This window comes from Geotrypetes seraphini, chromosome 15 (genome assembly GCF_902459505.1).
Source record: "Geotrypetes seraphini chromosome 15, aGeoSer1.1, whole genome shotgun sequence".
Taxonomy (NCBI): Eukaryota; Metazoa; Chordata; class Amphibia; order Gymnophiona; family Dermophiidae; genus Geotrypetes; species Geotrypetes seraphini.
Genome location: NC_047098.1, coordinates 32422453 through 32444591, shown reverse-complemented (window position 1 = coordinate 32444591; position 22139 = coordinate 32422453). Strand labels below are relative to the sequence as shown.

Here is a 22139-nt window from a genome sequence, read left to right as displayed (position 1 = left end):
AAGGATGCAGCTCGGGCGACTTCGTTGTGTGAAACGAAGTTCGTTGTATGGATCAAGACATAAAGTTCGTTGTGCGCAGCGTTCGCTGTGCGAGGCGTCCGTTATGCGAGGCACCACTGTACCTTTATTTTCGTGTTTGATCTAGGGAAGCCTTTCCTAAGGTTGAACCATACTATATTGTGGTCGCTGGAGGCTAGCGTATCTCCTACTGAGACCTCTGAAACGCTTTCCCCGTTGGTGAGTACCAGGTTGAGGATCGCCTGGGCCCTAGTGGGCTCCGTTACCATTTGTTTGAGACGTGCTCCCTTTATGGAGGTTAAGAGCCTCCTTCTACCGCTGGTTGTCGCTGAAAATGAGTTCCAGTCTGCATCAGGCATATTGAAGTCCCCTAGCAGTACAGCTTCTCCTCGTAGAGTGATATTCTCTATGTCTTCAATTAATTCTGCGTCCATGTCTTCCAGTTGTCTTGGGGGTCTGTAAACCACACCTAGATACAAGCATTTTTCTCTGCCTCTTGCCAGGTTTACCCAGAGGGACTCCCCGGTGTACTTGACATCTGTGATCCTGGTGGTTTTGATGTCCTCTTTAATGTATAGAGCTACCCCCCCTCCTAACCTGCCCTCTCTGTCCTGACGAAGTAGATTGTAGCCCGGTATAGCCATATCCCACCCATGTGAGTCCGTCAACCAAGTTTCAGATATTGCCACCACATCTAGGTTGGCATTCCTTATTTCAGCCTCCAATTCTAGAATTTTGTTACCTAAACTGTGTGCATTGACATACATGGCCCTCCATATCTTGTGTTTGCTAAGTCCCTGTGAGGCGTATCCTACCCGAGTCGGTGTGACTCCCAAAGAACTGTTTGCAATGTGGGTACTTACCTTGGACATGGAAGCGGAGATTCGACTCACCTCATCAGGATAATTCCTTTCTGCACTAATATGTGAATGGGTACCCTCCCCCGACTTACCTAGTTTAAAGCCCTGTGAAGCAGGTGGGCTAGTCGATGTCCGAAGACGTTCTTACCCCTACTGGTCAGATGGAGTCCGTCTGGTCCCTGAAGTCCTTGTAGCGCTTCCCCGTGGTTTAGGAATCCGAAGTTCATATCCCGGCACCATCCCTGTAGCCACTCGTTCGTCCTCAGGATACGTTCATCTCTGGCTCTTCCCTTGCCTCTAACTGGGAGGATCGATGAGAAAACCACCTGCGCTCCTGTCTTCTTCAGCCTCTCACCCAGTGCTCCAAAGTCTCTGGTGATGGTCTCCGGTGTGTTCCTGGCAGTGTCGTTGGTTCCTATGTGGACAAGAAGCATAGGAAAGTGGTCTCGGGGCGTGAGTAGTCTATCCAGACTGGCAGTGACATCTCGTATCCTGGCTCCAGGCAGACAGCAGACCTCCCTAGATTGCATATCCGGTCTGCAAATTGGTCCCTCGGTGCCCCTCAGCATGGAATCCCCGATGACTATTACTCTGCGCTTCTTTGGGGGGAGCCGGTCAGTTGTCCCTGGAGATGGAGCTGGGTGTTGGGCCTGCTCCTGTTCCTCATCGGCAGTTCCTTCCTGAAGAATCTGGAATCTGTTCCGCAGGACGAGTTGAGGGGTTGATGTATAGCTGCCCTGTTTGTAAGAAGAAGGAGAAGATGAAGAGATTGAAAAAGGGGGGGGGGGGGTCTCCTATGTTTGCCCGTGGAGGAGGTCACCAGCTGCCAGGAGTCAGTGCCGCTAGCCATTTCCTTTATCCCAATTGTTGGTTTTAAAGCTGATGATTTGGGTGTCTCGAGGATGGACTTGTCATGGTGCAACCTCAGCCAGCTGCAACCAAACTGGAAGAAAGGTGCACCAGATTGTAAAATATGTCAGCCAGAAAGGACATGCCTGCCTCCATTTAAGAGAACTCTGGCCACTGACGCTCCCCTTCCCCCCCAAAAACAGCTGTCTTGCCATATACGGGATACCACATACCACAGAAGTCCATCCAGTATCATTTTCCTTCCCTGCTGCTGGGCTTCTATTTAAGCACTACTCCTGCACATCATGAAGATGCAGCATTTGATCTTTCAAATTTTATGTCGATACTATTCTCTTTCTGTTTAGGGATCCTTTGTGTTTATCCCATGCATTTTTGAACTCTGTCACTGTTTTTGCCTCCACCACCTCTCTCGGGAGGGCATTCCAAGCATCCACCTTCCTTCTCCATGAAGAACTATTCCCTAACATTACTCCTAAGACTACCACCCCGCAAACTCATATTATGTCCTCTAGTTTTACTGCTTCTCCATCTCTGAAATCAGTTTGTTTGTAGATTAATACCCTTCAAGTATTTAAATGTCCATCATATCTCCTCAATCCCTTCTTTCCTTCATGGCATACATATTCAGGCCTCTTCTCATACGTTTTTTGGTGCGATCCCAATTATATTTTTGTTGCCTTCCTCTGTACCGCTTCAAGTCTTCTTACATCCTTAGCAAGATACGGCCTCCAGAATTGAACACAATATTCCAAGTGGGGCCTCACCAATGACTTGTACAGGGGCATCTTTTTCTGCTGGCAATTTCTCTCTCTATGTATCTCAGCATTCTTCTGGCTACAGCCACCATTTTGTCACACTGTTTTGCAGCTTTGAGATCTGCAGATACTATCACACCAAGGTCCCTTCTCACCCTCAAGCATATACAGTTCCTTTGGATTTTTACTCCCCAAGTACATCACTCTGAACTTCTTTGCATTAAATTTTAACTGACAGACAGACCATTCTTCCAACATTATACATATACGAATCATTTACCTTAGTCTTATCATTTGACTGACTCAACAATTAAGACTACAATAACCCTATATCCAATCATTATAAATAAAAATCACTTGGTCTCTTTTTTTCCCTGGAATGGAAGATTCTCTGGTGAGTTTAAATACTTTCTCCCTGTGAAGCTGGATTATATGCTCTCTTAGGTTTCCACTGCTAGTATCATGCATGTTGCAGTTGCCATGTCTGCTCAGGTAAAAAAATATATATATTAAGATAAACTGCAGACCTCACAGATTACCCTGAGGAAAACCACAAAATTATGGCTGAAACATCTGTGTTTTACCTGACCAGACATGGCGAGATCCAGAAAACTGCAACAAACATGATACCAGGCATAGAAACCTAAGAGAGAATATACCGTATTTTCACGCATATAACGCGCGCGTTATACGCGTTTTTACCTACCGCGCATACCCCTCGCGCGTTATATGCGTGAGCGCGGTATACGAAAGTTTTCAAACATAGCTCCCACCCCGCCCGACGCCCGATTCACCCCCCCAGCAGGACCACTCGCACCCCCACCCCGAACGACCACTCGCACGCGCTCCCACCCGCACCCGCATCCACGATCGGAGCAAGAGGGAGCCCAAGCCCTCTTGCCCGGCCGACTCCCCGACGTCCGATACATCCCCCCCCCCGGCAGGACCACTCGCACCCCCACCCCGAAGGACCGCCGACTTCCCGACAATATCGGGCCAGAAGGGAGCCCAAACCCTCCTGGCCACGGCGACCCCCTAACCCCACCCCGCACTACATTACGGGCAGGAGGGATCCCAGGCCCTCCTGCCCTCGACGCAAACCCCCCTCCCCCCCAACGACCGTCCCCCCCCCAAGAACCTCCGACCGCCCCCCCAGCCGACCCGCGACCCCCCTGGCCGACCCCCACGACCCCCCCACCCCCCTTCCCCGTACCTTTGGAAGTTGGCCGGACAGACGGGAGCCAAACCCGCCTGTCCGGCAGGCAGCCAACGAAGGAATGAGGCCGGATTGGCCCATCCGTCCTAAAGCTCCGCCTACTGGTGGGGCCTAAGGCGCGTGGGCCAATCAGAATAGGCCCTGGAGCCTTAGGTCCCACCTGGGGGCGCGGCCTGAGGCACATGGGCCCAACCCGACCATGTGCCTCAGGCCGCGCCCCCAGGTGGGACCTAAGGCTCCAGGGCCTATTCTGATTGGCCCACGCGCCTTAGGCCCCACCAGTAGGCGGAGCTTTAGGACGGATGGGCCAATCCGGCCTCATTCCTTCGTTGGCTGCCTGCCGGACAGGCGGGTTTGGCTCCCGTCTGTCCGGCCAACTTCCAAAGGTACGGGGAAGGGGGGTGGGGGGGTCGTGGGGGTCGCCAGGGGGGTCGCGGGTCGGCTGGGGGGGCGGTCGGAGGTTCTTGGGGGGGGGACGGTCGTTGGGGGGGGGGGGGGTTTGCGTCGAGGGCAGGAGGGCCTGGGATCCCTCCTGCCCGTAATGTAGTGCGGGGTGGGGTTAGGGGGTCGCCGTGGCCAGGAGGGTTTGGGCTCCCTTCTGGCCCAACTACCAAAGGTGGGGGGTGGGGGGGTCGTGGGGGTCGCCAGGGGGGTCGCGGGTCGGCGGTCGGAGGTTCTTGGGGGGGGCGGTCGTTGGGGGGGAGGGGGGTTTGCGTCGAGGGCAGGAGGGCCTGGGATCCCTCCTGCCCGTAATGTAGTGCGGGGTGGGGTTAGGGGGTCGCCGTGGCCAGGAGGGTTTGGGCTCCCTCCTGGCCCGATATTGTCGGGGAGTCGGCGGTCCTTCGGGGTGGGGGTGCGAATGGTCCTGCCGGGGGGGGGGGGATGAATCGGACGTCGGGGGGGGTGAACGGAGAGTCGGGACAGCGCACGGAGAGGCGGGGCAGTGCACGGAAGTCAGGGGGGGTGAACGGAGAGTCGGGACAGCGCACGGAAAGTCGGGGCAGTGCACGGAAGTCAGGGGGGGTGAACGGAGAGTCGGGACAGCGCACGGAAAGTCGGGGCAGTGCACGGAAGTCAGGGGGGGTGAACGGAGAGTCGGGACAGCGCACGGAGAGGCGGGGCAGTGCACGGAAGTCAGGGGGGGTGAACGGAGAGTCGGGACAGCGCACGGAAAGTCGGGGCAGTGCACGGAAGTCAGGGGGGGGTGAACGGAGAGTCGGGACAGCGCACGGAGAGGCGGGGCAGTGCACGGAAGTCAGGGGGGGGTGAACGGAGAGTCGGGACAGCGCACGGAAAGTCGGGGCAGTGCACGGAAGTCAGGGGGGGGTGAACGGAGAGTCGGGACAGCGCACGGAGAGGCGGGGCAGTGCACGGAAGTCAGGGGGGTGAACGGAGAGTCGGGCAGCATGCGCGGTATAATCGTGAGCGCGTTATACCAAAGTTTTTGTGCTTATCATCGTGATTTCTGCGCGCTATACACGTGTGCGCGTTTTATACGGGTGCGTGTTATTTGCGTGAAAATACGGTACATGTATATTTGCCAGTATCCATACAGGAATTTTATAAAGAAGGATATGAAAACTTATAAGGCTTTTTATAGCTATTCTGCATGCTGTGTTAGATTTCCATGTAATTTTTCAATTTGCATTTTTTATCTTTTCATTACTCTTTACTCAAATTTTTTATGGCTGTATTTCGATTAAAATTTGTAATCTCGATTAGAGGTATGCTTTTTCTACCCCCCTCACTGCAGCTCCTTGTGATTCTGTCACAGGGGGACAGTGGGGAAGGAGGTGGGGGGAGCATAACATATCTTTAATTGCTTGATTATCATGATGACCATCCTTCTGAGTTCAAACAAGTGTCTGCTCAAAACTCCTTTTAGAAGAAACCGACAGAAGATACTGAAGTGATCGATTATCAGAAAACATAAGTTCAAAGATTTACAACAAACATCCAGCAGTTCACTTACATTTCTGAAGTCCAGTGTTCATCTGCGTGTGAGAAAGAAGCTGAAAGGGGAGGTCACCTGGTCCTGGCAGACAGGCCAGCATGGCAGAGAGGCACTAACACAACATGGGGTATTCACTCCTCGCACTGTAAATAGGGAGAGGGAGTACAAGATTAAGAGACAGAATACCACAGCTGCAACACAGAGATACAGTACTACAAGACAATCTGACAAGAGCAGACATGGAAAAGAGCCGAGATACTACATTTACAGGCACACTCTTCTAAGATATGCATTTTAATTAGTCTCTAGATTAAAAATGTCACCTCAGTTATTAGTTTCTGGTGTACTTAAAAACACATCTGACAAGCTCTACAAGTTCCATTAACCTGTTTATGAGCAGTTTTATCAAGATCACCTGGATACTCTTATGTACATGCAATGCCTGACCAAATAAAGAAATGAAAAAGGGGAAAAAAAATAAAAACCTCCCGCCATGTTTCGCCCTCTTGCAACAGCTTAATAAAAACTTGTTATGGCTGAAGTGACATTTAAAGTGATACAGCTGTACAGAGAATGAGAACAAAAAAGGGAGAAAATGAGTACCTGGCCACAGACACTGTCCTCTGGGAGGATAACGGAGTAGAGCAGAGTACAGAGCTAGCACCTGTGTTGAAGGCTGCTTACTCCAAAAACGCCCAAGCAAAGGAGTTACAGATCATGTAAATATATACTTGCTCAATACAGTTCTTGTTTAAATCTTTTATTAATTTTCCAAAGTTAACAGAAATGCAGTACAGTATCTACACAAACTACACTATTCATATATGCATTTATAATCAATCAAAATCCCCACAGCAAGATAAAAACAAAACAAAACCACCCCGCCCAACCAATACCTTGAAAGAGAATAAAACCATGACATAAATATTCCTCTCCCACCCTCCTTCCCCCTGGGTGTGTGCAATATACCAACAGGATCAAAGGAAAAAAACCCAAAACCAATTACAACACATCCATAAAAGATATCAAAGGGCCCCAGATTAACTTAAATCTCTTAGTATGACCCATTATATCTGCGTTCATTTTTTCAAATCTATAAGTTAAGCATAGACTTGCCCACCAAAAATTAAAGTTAAGGCAATCCCAGTTCTTCCAGTTGTGCGTAATCATTTGTATGGCTACCCCGGTCATAAGGAAAAGCCGCCCTCTATATACATTCAATGAGGGCTTCAGATGTAACATCGTCCCACATATGACTGCCTCATATGTCAAAGGAATCGATGCCTCTAGTATAGCATTAATCTGTCACCATATCGACTTCCAGAACTTGAGTATTAGAGGACAATAGAACAGCAGATGATCCAGTGTCCCTATGTCAAGATGACAATGCCTACATCTATTAGACTTAGAACTATCTAACTTTTGTAAACGAACAGGGGTCCAAAAAGTTCTATGCAATAAGAAAAACCATGTTTGCCTCATAGATGTTGACGCTGTACATCTCATCCTCCGAGTCCAAATTCGTGGCCATCGAGATGCAGAAATGTATTGCTTTATCTCAATGCTTCAAATTTCTCCAAGACTATTTTTTGGTTTCTTATTCAAAAATTCAGAAATTAATTTATACCACCTGTCAGCCTGATGTCCCAGAAAATCTGTCTGGAAGCATAGGCCCTGCAAACTATAATAGTTTTTAAAATTCTGCCATTCAGGGAACCCACTCCGAATGGCCTGCTTCAGCTGCAACCATCTATAATTTTGAGATTTTGAAATTCCAAATGATTGTTGCAGCCGTGAAAAATCCAGCAGTTTCCCATTAGATATAATATCATCTAATGTTCGAATGCCTGCCTGCATCCAATGCTTCCAGGAGATCCCAGACCCACCTATTTGAACCTTGGAGTTTAACCACAAGGATTGATAAGTGGATTTTTCCACTGGAACATCCGTTAATTTATTAATAAATTTCAATGTTTTCCATGTATCAAATAAAATACTATTGTCCTTAACATCTCTCTGGTAATATATTAAAATGGTTCCAGGGTTTTCTGAGTAAACGATCTTACCAAGTTTACAGCAACAACACTCATTCCTTCAGCTGGGTAAATTCATGCGGAGTCCCACAGGGCTCACCCCTATCCTCCACACTATTCAACATTTACCTGGTCGCACTGGGGAACCTATTACAAAGTTTAAAAATCAAATTTTACATCTATGCCGACGACATCACCATTATCTTTCCCTTAACAAACCTAACACCCGAGACGAAGAATCACCTGGTATCCATCTTAAAGCAAATCGAACTATGGATGGCCGATTTCAAATTAAAACTCAATTCAGAAAAAAACAAATTCTTCCTGGCGAGCCCGGACGATAAAATTAAAGATTCATCAATTTCCTTGAATGGTCTAGTCCTTCCGATTGCAGATTCCATAAAAATTCTGGGAGTTACTCTGGACCGCTACCGTACCCTTGAAGCGCACACAGACTTGCTGGTCAGAAGAGGCTTCTCAACATTGTGGAAATTGAGAACCATCAGAAAGTACTTCAATACTATCTCACTCCACTTACTGGTACAATCCTCCATTCTAAGCTCACTTGACTACTTTAACATCATTTATCTGGGGTCTTTCAAAAAAATCACTCAAAGACTCCGAATCATCCAAAACTCGGCAATCCGATTGATTTTTGGGTTAAAAAAATGGGAACAACTAACTCCCTACTACCAAAAGCTCCACTGGCTGCCCCTCGAAGTGAGAGTGGTGTTCAAATTTGCCTGCCTGTTTCAAATCCATTCTAGGTTCAGCCCCCTTATACTTGGTTCCCCATTTCAACTTAGAATGTCCATCCAGACCCACACGCAGACTACACCTATTTAACCACCCAACACTAAAGGCCTGCCGTTACAAAAGATACCTGAACAGAACACTTGCCTTCCAAGCAGGTCAACTGAACGATTGGCTGGGTAACATTATCACGCACTCCTCATCCTATCTAAGTTTCAGAAAACTTGTAATAAAAAAACAAAAAACTCGTTTAACCAATTTGTAACCAAGTCCTCTCAAGCCTCTCCTCTCCAACCCTAACCAAATTGTTCCCAAAATCTCTTGCCTCACCTCTGTACCATGCTCTCCTGTATTTTGATGATTTTATATTGTATCTATATTCGCTGTTTGTCCAGCTCTTCTTGGTTGTAAACCACCTCAAACTACCACGGCTTTGGCGGTATATAAGAATAAAATTATTATTATTATTAACATATCTAGGTAACTTTATACTCGGAACATGAAACAATCGCAATGGGGACATGAGTTGCCATTCTAAGTACAGCCAATCAGGAAGATGTTCCATGAGCTCAGGAAGGATCCAATACATACCCTGCTGCTTGATAATTTCTGTAGAAATTTGGGAAATTTACCCCACCATCAGCAAAATACAGTTCTAAGCTCAAGGACACCTACACTGCTGGTCATAGCTCCCATGCTGTGAAGTCAGTTTTATACAACACGTGCCAATACATGCATCATAGTAAGTGTTTTAGATATAGAGGAAATCTATAGCTTATAGACCCTGAGGTCTAGTTTTGGGTTGGGACAAAGCTTTGGGAATTAGAGGAAAAGGACAAAAATTGCTGATACAAAAAGCAACAGTCGTAGCTTTGAAATGCATTCTTTGTAAGTGGAACCAGAATGTAGCTCCTTCTTTTTGGGAATGGAGGAATAGGTTTCATGGTCTCTGCACCATGGAGCTTCAAGGTGGTTTGGGGTATCCCCAAGCGCAGGAAACTATTTCTTCAGGTTTGGGAGGTTTATGCTCAGGCTTTATTGATAAGGAGTCAGTGTCAAGTTTTAAATGTTCTGTGAGATTCACTCAGGATCTTAAAAAAATAAAAATAAAAAATCAGAGGCAGGATTTAATGCTTTGGGTAGATAAGTAGAAGGAGAGAGGAGGCAGAAGTGCTAACCTATATGATTTTCTGTTCTTTTGATCGATTATAGAGATAAAGGCATGCTTAGAACACATTATCCCTTCATTTGGGTCTACTAGTTGAGGAGAACTGGAAGAGTAATAATTTATTTAATTTGTTTTCTATCCCTGTTGTCCCCAAAGAGCTCAGAACAGATCACAGGTTAACATACACTTCCCTCTCCCCATTCGCGGTTTCCGCACTCACAATTTCACATAATCGCGATTTTTTTTTTGGGGGGGGAGGGGGGAACCCTCTCATATTTTTGCCTTCCCCCCGGCATCCCGGCCTTACCTGGTGATCTAGCGGGCTTTCGGGGCAGGAGCGATCTTCCTACGCTCCTGCCCCGTGTACATCGCCAATAGGAAATGGCTGCGTGAGCTCCCATCGTAGTCTCGAGAGACTACGGGAACTCACGGCAGTCATTTCCTATTGGCGATCTGCACGGGGCAGGAGCGTAGGAAGTTTGCTCCTGCCCCGAAAGCCTGCTAGACCACCAGGTAAGGCCGGGATGCCGGGGAAAGGCGGGAGAGAGGCGGGGGTGGGACAGAGCCGGATATTCGCGGTATTTCCCTATTCGCGGTCCGGCTCTGCCCCTATCCCCCGTGAATAACGAGGGAGATGTGTACATAATTCAGTACAGATCAACTCTCAAGAGAGACTAATTACCATATATACTCGCATATAAACCAAGATTTTGAGGACAAAAAAATTGGCCCAAAATTGGGGGTCTGTTTATATTTGGGTCCTCAACTCTGTGCGCTGCTCCCCCAGACCCATTGTACATCTCCTGTGGACCTGGTGGTCTAACAGTGAGCCAGGACAGGAGCGATCCTTCCCGCATCCTGTCTCAGCAAGCTGTTAACCACCTCGCTTCCCTCCCATGAGCCTGCCTTAAGCCCTGGTGGTCCAGAGGTGAGCCAGGACAGGAGCAATCCTTCCTGCATTCTGTCCCAGCCAACCGTTAACCACCCCGCTTCCCTCCTGCCTCCCGGACCCATCTACAACATACCTTTTGAACCCTGGTGGTCTAGCAATGAAGCGGGGCATGCGCAATTTTTCTTCACTCTTGCCTTGTGCAGAGCCACAATCAGAAATGGCTGCGCAAGTTCCCAGGGCAGTCTCGCGAGTTTCCATAGTCTCTGAGCAAATACCATATCACCTTATTTGAAGTGCATTTTTTAAGGTTTTTGAGTTCTCAGTTTAAATAAGAAATAGTTTGTTGCGTGCACATGCAACGCAGTCCCGTATTGATTACTGGCTGCTTTCAGATACCCTATTTTCTCAAGAACATTCCACAGAGATTGGAAGTTATGATGTATTGGATCATGCTATGGTATTTTTCATCGTGGAATTGCTTGGCAATGTCTAGAAAGTATATCATTGGAGGTTCCCCCTTTCCTTATATTCTGATCTGGAGTTTCATCAGTATTTGATATTCAAATGGAAGGAATATACTGTTCATAATATTCTTCATGCAGGCGACTCAGTGCTTTATTGGGAAGCTGCCAAGGCGGTTTTACGAGGAAAGATTATGGCTTCCTCTAGCACAAAGAAGAAAGATCGACAGATTTTACACTTAGAACGCCAAGTTAGGGAAGAATGCCAGTGTTTGATATTTATCCGACTCGTATTAATAAGGCCCTTTTGTTGGTCTTCTCAGCAGGCACTTCATGAACTTATTCATTAGCACACTTTCAAATCATTGGCATTCTTTAAATATCAGTTGTAGTTACATGAAAATAAGAGTGGGAAGCTGTTGGCTAATTTGGTCCGGCGGGCAGTAGGTTTTTCTCCTATTTTACAACTACGGGATGCTGGGGGATGAGTAGCATACAAGGATGAAGAACTGGCCAATATATTCCAGTGCTATTTTCAACCCTATATGCCACACCATGGAACCCCCATTGGATGGTGGTATGTATTTAGATCAGGTGGACCATCTTAGGGTTTCGCCTGCATTCCATTCTCAGTTGCACACCCCTTTCTCAGAGGATGAATTGGCTTATGTTATTGGTCACAGCCTTTTGAGAAAGGCCGCAGAGCCTGACTGCTTTTGGAATGAATTCTATAGGATATTGCAACCTGCCATTACACCTTCCCTGGGCGAATGTTTATTAAGGTGGAGGGTGGGGCTCTCTCCTCTTCGCTCCAAACAGCTGAGATTGTGGTCTTGCTCAAGCCGGGGAAGGATCCTTTATCCCTGTTCTCCTAATGCCCTAATTCATTAATGAATGTGAAAGAGAAGCTCTTCATTAAACTTCTGGCAAATCGCTTGGCCCAAGTCTTACCTTCTATGATAGCTTCACCATAGTTTGGATTTGTAAAAGGCCGAATGGCAACTAAGAACTTGTAGACAATTTTGACATCCTTGAAATGGGTAGAGAGGAAGAACATTCTGTCCGTGCTAGTCAGCTTTGATGCGGGAAAAAGCCTTCGACAAGGTCGTTTGGGATTTTCTTTTCTGCACTTTAACCCACTATGGTTTGGATGGATTTTTTAAGTAATCCGATTCAGGTTCTATATTGTCATCCTCAAGCACAGGTAATGGTAAATAAATTTTGTTCTCAGGCTTTTCCTATTCAGAGAGGAACGTGACAGAGATGCTCCTTTTTGTTTTATCTTTGGATCCTTTGATAAGCGAGATATTGGCTAACCCTGAAGTTAGGGGTGTGCAAATTGGGGGACACGAATTCAAGATCTCTGCTTTAGCGGATGATTTATTAGTTCATTTAACAGCTCCTCAGACTTCCTTTTCAGTTTTAATGGTTGCTTTTCAAAGAATACAGGGATTTCTCGGGTTTTCAGCTTAACCTTTCTAAATCTTTGGCTCTGGCAATCTTTAGTACCCAGGGCCAGAAATTTAGTCCTTAACTCTTTTTAAATTTGGGATTGGACTGCACTGTAATGGAAGGGAATCCTCCCGGACTGAATGTTTGGTGTGCATGTGGTGTGGGTTGGTTTCATTTTTTATTTTTGGCTGAATCCAACTGGTTTGTAAAAGGGGGAGGGGACCATTTGGGGGTGAATTATTGCTACTGGACTTCAATGTTTACTCTTGTCTTTGTATGCTCTGTTGGAATTTAGTTAATAAAAAGATTTAAAGTAAATAAGAAATAAGTTGTATCCAGAGAAGGGTTTTCATGTATACGCATTTGGACTTTCCCTTCCTATGTATTTAATTCAAGTTAACCCTGCTATTTGGTGACTTCATATAAAATGGATGGCATGAGTTGTAACATGGTAAATTATTTATTGCTGTATTGTTATAGTCATCAATTTAAAAAAAAAAAACCAAAACTGTTGATATTTGTATAGAGGCAATCTGCTTTTAATAGCCATTTCTCTACAGACCACCATGATGTAATAATCTCTTGCACTGTGATGTGACATCACCACCACATAAAACTACCATTTTAATGCAATATCTTTGAGAAGTGTCTGTGGCATTTTAATAGTCACTTCAAAAGAATCTCCCTCACTCCAATTTGCCTTTTTTATCAAGACATTTCTTTCTAAAATGTATAGAATGGAATTTTAAAAAAAGAAATGTTTGAATAAATTAAGCTTGCACTTGGCTGATTACGGTAGTTCACTATCACTACTCGACAAGAATATAAATGTACCCTGTGGGACTCATCTCCAACAGTAGCCAATCTGGATTGCTAGGAGTATCTGGCAGGTCCCAAAGAGTAGGTTCATTTCTTGTTGCTCACTTCCATGGATAAGTGGTTTTTTTTGTTTTTACTGGGGGAGGGGGGCTTTGTCTATCTGGCAAGGATCATTTAAAGATTTTTCTTTTTGGAACCTGTCCAAAATCCTTTTAAACCTAGCTGCCTTAACCATATCTTCTGGAAAATTCCACAGACTATACACCATGTGAAAACCCTACATGTTCTTCAATTTCTTATTGGAACTAGGACTAGAGGACACAATGAGAGAGTTTAGAAAGGTAAATAACCATTCCCAATTTACCTAAGGGTAAATAACTATTCACCAATTTACCTCTGCCTCATCTCAGATGTGAAAATCTAAACCGAATTTGACATGTCATGGCAGGGAGGTCAGCAAGAGGCAACTGGGACCTTTTATTTTGCTGTGCTAAAATGGAAATATGACAAGGATGATCACTGAAAGGGAGCAGACATGAAAAAAAATATTCTACAAAGCTATTCTGCATCCTCCTCAACCTGTGATCAAACATGCCTGACATGTGCTATTAACAGATTTAAACTAAGATAACACATCTATATTTTAAAGATTTAAGAGGCCTCCATTGAAGGTACAAACTGCTTCACAAATGTTTCCCTTCTTTTATAAACACTAGTTCAGTACAGTCATATCTCCAGTGTGCATGCCATGAGAGCCTGGGAAGGCAAAGATCCAAAGAGCACCATCTAAGAGAGAATCTATGGCAATCAACTCCCCATCGAGTCCTGAGATCAAAAAAACCATTTCCTTCCAAACAATAAATGCTAAGTGAACAGCAAATGCGAAATGCTAATATTTAGCACTCTAAGGCAAAAATAAATCATCACTGACCTGTGCAAAGACTGACCTCCTTCAGCACTTGGTAATACTGTATAAGGTATTCTGGTTCTTCCAGAAATTAGGCCCTAATATTCAGTCCTAGGGACTATTACTGAAAATTGTACTTTTTAAAATTAAATTTTCATATGCAATTCCAAACATAATACAGAAATTAACACCAATAGGACATAAACAGAAATGTACTTAGCCCCTATTATGCGGAACAAGAACGTAATAATACAAAGCAATAATAAAATAAAGCAAGTTTCAAGATTATTAATATATTTGATGAATCGCTTATTAGAATTACTAAGCGATGTACAAAATCAAAATAGAGTATAATAAAAAGAAACAAACATTTTAACAATATACTTTCATAGAATACAAACATGAGTCGGGAGGGAAAGAATAAAAGTTACAATTTTCAATTTATGGTAGAAAATGGAAAAAACAAGAGGGTAAGGGGTAGTTAAACCACAGCATGATTTAAAATCTCACTAAAAATTTTAATATTAAAAGCATCTTTAAATAAATAAGATTTTAAAAGTTTTTTGAATATTGTGACGTCTTTTTCGTTTCTAATATATTGTGGCAGGGCGTTCCACCATTGAGGTCCCATCACAGAGAATATGTCAGATCTTCTTGTTCCAATAATTTTCAGAGAGGGGACTGTAAGGAGGTTTTGACCAGATGAACGGAGTGGGAGTTGAGTACTGTGTGGTATTAATAATCTGGATATAAATTGAGGTTCATTGAAGGCTAGAGTTTTAAAGATAAGCAGCATTATTTTAAAGGTGATTCTATGACCAATTGGAAGCCAATGGGCGTCTATTAACAATGGTGAAACATGGTCGTATTTCCTAGCATTGTATATTAATTTAATAGCAGTGTTTTGTATCAGCTGAAGTCTCCTTTTTTCTTTCTGTGTAATGTTAAGGAGAAGTGCGTTGCAGTAGTTGAGTTTTGCTATGATTAAAGAATGAATTAGTATCTTGATAGAATTAGAACTCAGAAATTTGACGATTGACCGGATCAGACGTAGTTTAAAAAAGCAATTTTTAACAGTGAGAGAAATATGTTCGTGGTAAAGCAGTTTATCGTCAATTATTACTCCAAGGATTTTAACAGAGGAAACTAGGTTAAGTGGAGTATTGTTGAGAATGAATGAATTTATCAGGGTTATATCTTTTTTCCAGGTAAATAACATTGATTTAGTCTTATTTATATTTAGTGCCAATTTGTTTGTATTAAGCCAGTTTTGTATTGTTTCCAGTTTGTGATTGATGGATGTAATATCGTTATTATTTTCTGGGTCCAAGGGGTGAATGAGTTGAATATCATCAGCATAAGAAAAAGGAGTGAAGCCTATGGACTGGCAGATGCTTAACAATGGAGAGAGAAATATATTAAACAGGAGAGGGGACAAAATAGATCCTTGAGGGATTCCGAAAGTAGAGGAGTAAGTTGTGGACATTTCGTTATTAAACCTAACAGAAGAAGTGCGATTAGCGAGATATGAGGTGAACCAAGAAAGAACTTTCTCAGTTATGCCTATTGATTCTAACCTTTGTAGAAGTAAGTCATGGTCTATAGTGTCAAAAGCAGCAGAGATATCTAATGAAAAAAGAATAACAGATTTGTGATGGTCTAAGAAATATTGTATGTTCGATGTTAATCCTATTAAAGAATATTCCGTATTGTGAAATTTTCAGAAGCCTGTTTGGTTAGGGTGTAGTGCGTTAGTATTTTCTATAAAGTCGGAGAGTTGGTTAAATATCAGTTTTTCTGTTAATTTTGCCAAAAATGGTAAGTTAGCTATCGGGCGGTAATTTGCGAGTTCGTTTATACTAATTTTATGGTTTTTAAGAATAGGAGTAATGATTGCAGTCTTCCATAGGGATGGGACGGTAGCTGTAAGTAGACTCTTCTGAATAAGTGAAAGAATAAAAGGTCCAAAGTGAGAAAAGTGTTTTTTTAAATAAAAAGGTGGAATGATTTCAGAGCCGGAACTTTTTAAGTTAACTTGTTGAAAAAGGGATTCTATATCTTTAATTGAAGGAATTTTGAAATTTGAGCATCTTGCTATTGGTATGAGTTTTGTTTGGCTAATATTTATTGGGTTATTTGTTGTGTTTGAGGTAAAAGAGTAACAATATTCGTAAATCTTTTGAGTAAAAGCATCGGCTAAGTCTTGTGGATTTATGGGTAGTGTTATTTATTTTATTTTTTTGATCTATTGTTTTTAAAATATTGTATAAAGTAGAGGAATTTTTAGCTTTATCAATTTTGTTGGAATAGTATGTTTTTTTTGCCTGATTGATTTTTATTTTGTATAATGTGACATTATCCCTATATGTTTGAAGATTAGATTGGGTTTTATTATGTCTCCATTTTCGTTCTAAAGAGTGCAATTGTTGTTTAATCAGGCGAAGTTCTGCCGTGAACCAAGGGTTTGATAATTTGCAATCACAATTCTAAATAAATCTAGGTATCTGGTGATACATTTGTTATTTCAGGCCCATCTAATCTTCTATGCTCTTAGGAAAAAAACTATAAGGTAGTTTTTTGTTAACAAAACATCTCTGAGATGGTTTAAAACAAACAAAAACCAATATGCGTTCCTTGCCAAGAAATCATACATTTACAGGGGAGCCTCAAAGACTAACGGAAGACAATTTTCATTTCAGATCTAGAAACTGTTTCCTTCTGAGCTGTGTGGCACATGCCACTTCTAGAAACGGAATTTTTTGGCCACATTTTTTCCCCTCAAATAACTAACACCTGTAGTATTTTATCCTTCTCTGCTAAAAAGTGACAAGGGTAGTGGCTTTTAGTAGGAATACTATCAATTGAAGATTCTAAAAACTAATTAAGTCAAAAAGCTCCTTCAGCAGCATTAAATTGCCCAGATCTCAGAGGAACACTAATCAATTTTTATATCTTCTGACAGTTAGCACTTCTTTAATACACTTTCTACCTGTAATGGCTTGGAGCAGCTGGTACTTGGTTATCTTTCAAGCTGCTCTAAGCCATTACAGGTAGAAAGGCTGTCTTTTACATTGCCAAAAGCTAGCAGTCTGAAGATTGGAAACCTGAGGCTCCATTCTTAGGAGTCTCTTCTCAACCAAGGAAAACAAACAGTTTCCATAATAGGTCCCTGTTTGGAAGAGATGGCATTCAAATGACAAGTATCTGACAAAGGAGGATGGGTCCATTCAGCTACGCTCAACAATTATCTGTTTCCATGGGGAGAACAAATTCAAAGACCCAGATGGAACTTTGGATACTAAATGGTTTATCCATAGAGTCCAACTAAGGAGTACTTGACTCTGGAAGAAACATGGATGGCATGCTATCCTGTACAGAACCCTACCAATTAGGGGCCATGGAACGACAAACAGGGGAATAAAACTAAGCTACATAGCTTTAAAAAAATAAGGTTTGCTATTTAGTGCTGCAGGACACCCTGGAGTCTCTGGACAGAGATTAGAGAGTGAATGGGGAACTCACATCCCTTGCAAGGCAAAGGGCCCTCCCTATTGGGCACTCAACTGGTCTGTGGACCAAACCTCAGGACAAGGCACTTAGGCTAAGGCCGAACTTCGAGGCTGAGCTTGTGGCATGGGAAGCTGGGCCCAAGAGCTGCTGCACCAGCCTGAACAACCTATCATCCGCTGGAGGTAGAGAAAATATTAGCAAAATCTAGGGAGCGCAAAGCCTATACACCAGTAAGTTACTGAAAGAAATCAGTTTCTCTACTTCCATCTGCTAGTAGGAGAAGAATACAACTCAGTTCTTCAGACTTGTATGTCATGGACAACAGGAAACACTTTTCAATGCATGTATTAGAACACTATGGGGTAAATATTCAGCCAGTGGCAGCTACCAGTTTTTTGGCTGCCACTGGCATTATCCCTGAATAGTCAATGCTGGACCATGTCCAAACACCAGCACTGAAAACCTAGATTTAGATGACCAGATAAACTTATCCTGCTAAGTACGATAATATTCAGCCTCTTTTGGCTGTTTAAATCATTTTGAATATCGACCTCTGTGTTATGAAGTGCAGTGCACTGTTCAAATTCACAGCCTTTGACATCGGTCCTTTAATCAGGACAAGGATGAACAGCCGAGTTCTTCACCCAGATGAGAAAATACAATCAGCAGCTCAACTAGCACTTATAGGGGAAGTTTCACCTCCAGTCTCAGCATGGGGACACTGATAAGCTTTAGCACTACAGAGTAATTTCATACTTCTACTTTGGTGCTGGAGAACAATTTTACGCATGCCGTGGACCATCAGGAGAAAAAAAAAAAAATCAATTTTGGAAGAGATTAGACCTGGTATGTCAATGAAAGCCCATATGATGAAGTTGCGACTATCTTATTTTGGTCACACTGGTAGAAGAGAGATCACTGGAGAAGGACATCACGTTTGGGAAGACTGAAGGCAACCTGCAACTAGGTGGCTGGATACGTTGACAACTACTGTAGGGATGACACTTAAGGACCTCATCAGTTTAGTACTTGACCAACTTCTTTTTGGATCTTTAACTCATCAAGTTGCTAGGACTCAAACCCAAGTCGATGGCACCTAACACACATACACAAGTGGTGCTCACCAAAGGTAGTAGTTTCAAGGGTTTCACACTGTCATTAGACAAATCACATGACCCATTATAAATCAATGAAATATACTCACATTTGGAGGCTGACTTTAGACATGCAAATAAAGATTCTGTTTATTCTGAATACACATGCTCTTTACAATAGCCGATTAGTGAACCTGATGAGGATATTCATAACAATGGGGTTGATGCAGAAAGCTATTGTGCGTATCAGCAGCATGGGATTAACGCCAGGTACGAGTGCAGATTACTAACTAAATGATGCAGAAATGGGTTCAGCGCTGGTGTTAGCTCATGTGGTAGACATGAGTGCACGACATATTAAAGTCAGATTTAACTATTTGACCAGGTCCAATATGCAGATTAGAGAACAACATGGGGACAAATTTTTCCCTGTCCCCGCCCTATTCCTATAAGCTCTGCCTTAACCGTCGTACAAGCCTCAAACACTTATGATTTCAAAGTGTTTGAGGTTTATGCAGATGAGGACAGAGCTCGCAGGAATGGGGCAGGGACAGAAAAAGAACTCGCGGGGATGGGGAAAAATTTATCCCTGTGTCATTCTCTAGTGCAGACACTATCTGGTATCCATATACTTTTAAGAAGCCTCTGGTAGGCCAGCACTGCACATACGTGAATGCTTTCCTGCCAGCCTGAGTTATGTAGGACCCTCTGTCTAATCCAAAAGCATACAAAAAAAATACAACTCCTAAGGGAGGTGGAAGGGTATGTTGAGAATGCTTTAGCCCTGTTGTTCTCGGAGACCATCTGCTATAGGGTGAGTAGCAGGACTTAAATTATCATAGATGTGAATCCCTAGCTACGAGGCTCACCAAAAACAAAATAGTGAATAGGCACTTGCAATGGCAAGGCCAACAGGCTTGTTGTGAAGGTGCAGCCTGTAACAGAAAAGAACAGGCCTAGGAGGGTGGAGCTGGATTCTAGACTCCAAACAAATTCTGCATGACTATCTGACCAAACCAGCCATTGCATTGAGTATGTTGCTCAAGGCAGTAATGAGAAATGAATGTATAGACTGAAGTCCAGGAGCAGTAAATTTACATGCTCACTGCTCAAATATTCAAGTTAGTCACCTTTGTCCCATGTTTATCTTGGAGCAGGGACCATTTCTTGCATGTTTGTTGTACAGAGCTGCATGCGTCTGGTAGTGCTTTATAAATAACTAGGCTTTAAGCTCGTTACATTAACGGGTGCTAGAATAGATGTGCGTGTGTTGTGCCATGCCTGCCTGCTCAGTGGCCCCCTTCTGTTCCCCCTCCTCCCAGAGCAAACCATGATTTCTGTCTGCTCCCCAGCATACCCCTCCCCCCAAAGCAGCCCCCTTTCCCTCATCCCCCTGGACCCTATTGTGCCATGCCTGCCTGCTCCATGGGCTCCTTCTGTTCCCCCCCTCCCAGAGCAAAGTATGATTGCCGTCTGCCCCCAGCACACCCCTCCTCCCAAAGCAGCCCCCTATTCCTCTGGCCCCCTGTTGTGCCATGCCTGCTTGCTCCGTGGCCCCCTTCTGTTCTCCCCCCACTTCCAGACAGCATGATTGCTGTCTGCCCCCCAGCACACTCTTCCCCCCCAAAGCAGCCCCCTTTCCCCTTCCTTCTCGCCCTGGCCCCCTGCCTGCCTGTATTGTTCCTGTCCTTACCCTCCCTCCATCCCAGCTTCCTGGTATCTTCTGGCCTGCTCCTCTTCAAAAGCAGCCCGAGGATCGTGGCCAGCTGTAGTGAACCTCGCAAGCTGCTCTCCACCTCGGTAGCACATTCCCTCTGACACAATTCCATGCATTAGAGGCAACGTGCTACTGAGGTGGAGAGCAGCCTGCAAGGTTCACTACAGCCGGTCGCTTAGGGTTTTATTATAGAAGATAAATAGTAGTAGTTTTGTGATAGACACCACATGCTAAAAGAGACTGGCAACGCAGTTCTAGCACATGGCTTTCTGCATTGGCCCCAATGTGATTAAAATAAAGTGTTTTTCCTCTTGCTGCTTCAAAACTAACAGCTGAAGTAGGAAATACTCAAATGCTACCCTTCCTTTTGTTTTGTTCCCTATATGTTTTCTGTCTACTTGATTATTGTAATTCTTGCCCTTGTCCCTTTTATTTCCCGTTCATCTTTGTTTTTAAATGTTTTTAATAATTATTGTTTTTAATGATGTTCTGTCATCTTAAATCATTTTTTTTTAGTCAATTCACGTTTTTATGACTTTGTACACCGCCTAGAAGGTTGATTGGGCTGTATAAGAAATTTTAAATAAACTTTAAACTTGAATTGCTGCATGTAACTACTTTAAAATTCTTCCAATGTAACTTTCTAAAACCTAAAAGGTTGACATTTTTAAAACCTAAAAGGCACTCTTTTAGAGCAGTGGTTCTCAACCAATGTGTCAGGACACACTAGTACTTCACCCAAAAAAAAAATGGACTAGACAGCAAACATGTGCTTTCCGTAACAACCATCTGTGCCTGCAAGCTGGATAAAGATCCAGACAGCCAGGTAATTAAAAATCCCTCTATTTCTGATACCCCCTCCCCCCAATCATTACTACTGCCACCAGCCTCCACTGGAAATGTTGAAGGTTTACTGTCCATAGGATCTGTTTGCGACATTGTTCAGCTGTGAATTTCAGTGCGTCACACACACAAACATTGTCTGTCAGCTGTGCCACAACAGAAGATATGTTGAGACCCACCGCTCTAGAGCAGTGTTCTTCAACCACCGGTCTGTGGACCGGTGCCGGTCCACAGAAATTTCCTGCCGGTCTACAGGGCCACCACATGCATCAGGCCCAAAACAGTGTTCTTCATCCGCCGGTCCACGGTGCGATCGATGCGGCGTTATCTTCGAGCCAACTCCCTCTTCCTCACTGATTCAGTGCACAAAGCCACGGGCAGTGGTTCCTACGCACGTCCTGTGCCTGAACAGGAAGCCTTCTCTGACGCTGCAACGTCAGAGGGAAGGCTTCCAGATGTGGCATGGGACACGCAAGGAGCTGCTGCCCGCAGCTTTGTGTACTGCATCAGTGAGGAAGAGGGAGCCAGCCTGAAGATAACACCGGGGATGACATAAAATGGCCAGGCGGGAGCAGGCCAGAGGGTAAGGCAAAGCATGGAGGGAGGGAGACAACAAAGGTAGGGGGGAAATGATTTTATTTTTGAATTTAGTGATTGAATTATGTCAATTTTGAGACTTTACATCTGCTGTCAGTGTGCTTGGTGTAGTTTAATTTGTGGTTAACCATTATGTGTTGTTACTAAGATTATATTGTGTATCTGTGAAAAATGAATGGAAAAAATAGTGTTACAATTAGTACTAGTATGGGGTGGCGAT

The 22139-nt window shown here is 43.9% G+C and overlaps 1 protein-coding gene across 3 annotated transcripts in view; it reads right to left on the bottom strand.

The window, feature by feature from the left end:
• FAM222B (family with sequence similarity 222 member B) overlaps nucleotides 1-22139 on the bottom strand; it is a 78105-nt gene that overhangs the window by 8976 nt on the left and 46990 nt on the right. For all 3 annotated transcript variants that reach the window (XM_033921272.1, XM_033921271.1, XM_033921273.1), the window contains exon 2: nucleotides 5692-5816. In XM_033921272.1, coding sequence (XP_033777163.1) covers nucleotides 5692-5773 — 82 coding nt within the window. In that variant the 5' untranslated portion in view covers nucleotides 5774-5816. The remainder of the gene's footprint in view (nucleotides 1-5691; nucleotides 5817-22139) is intronic.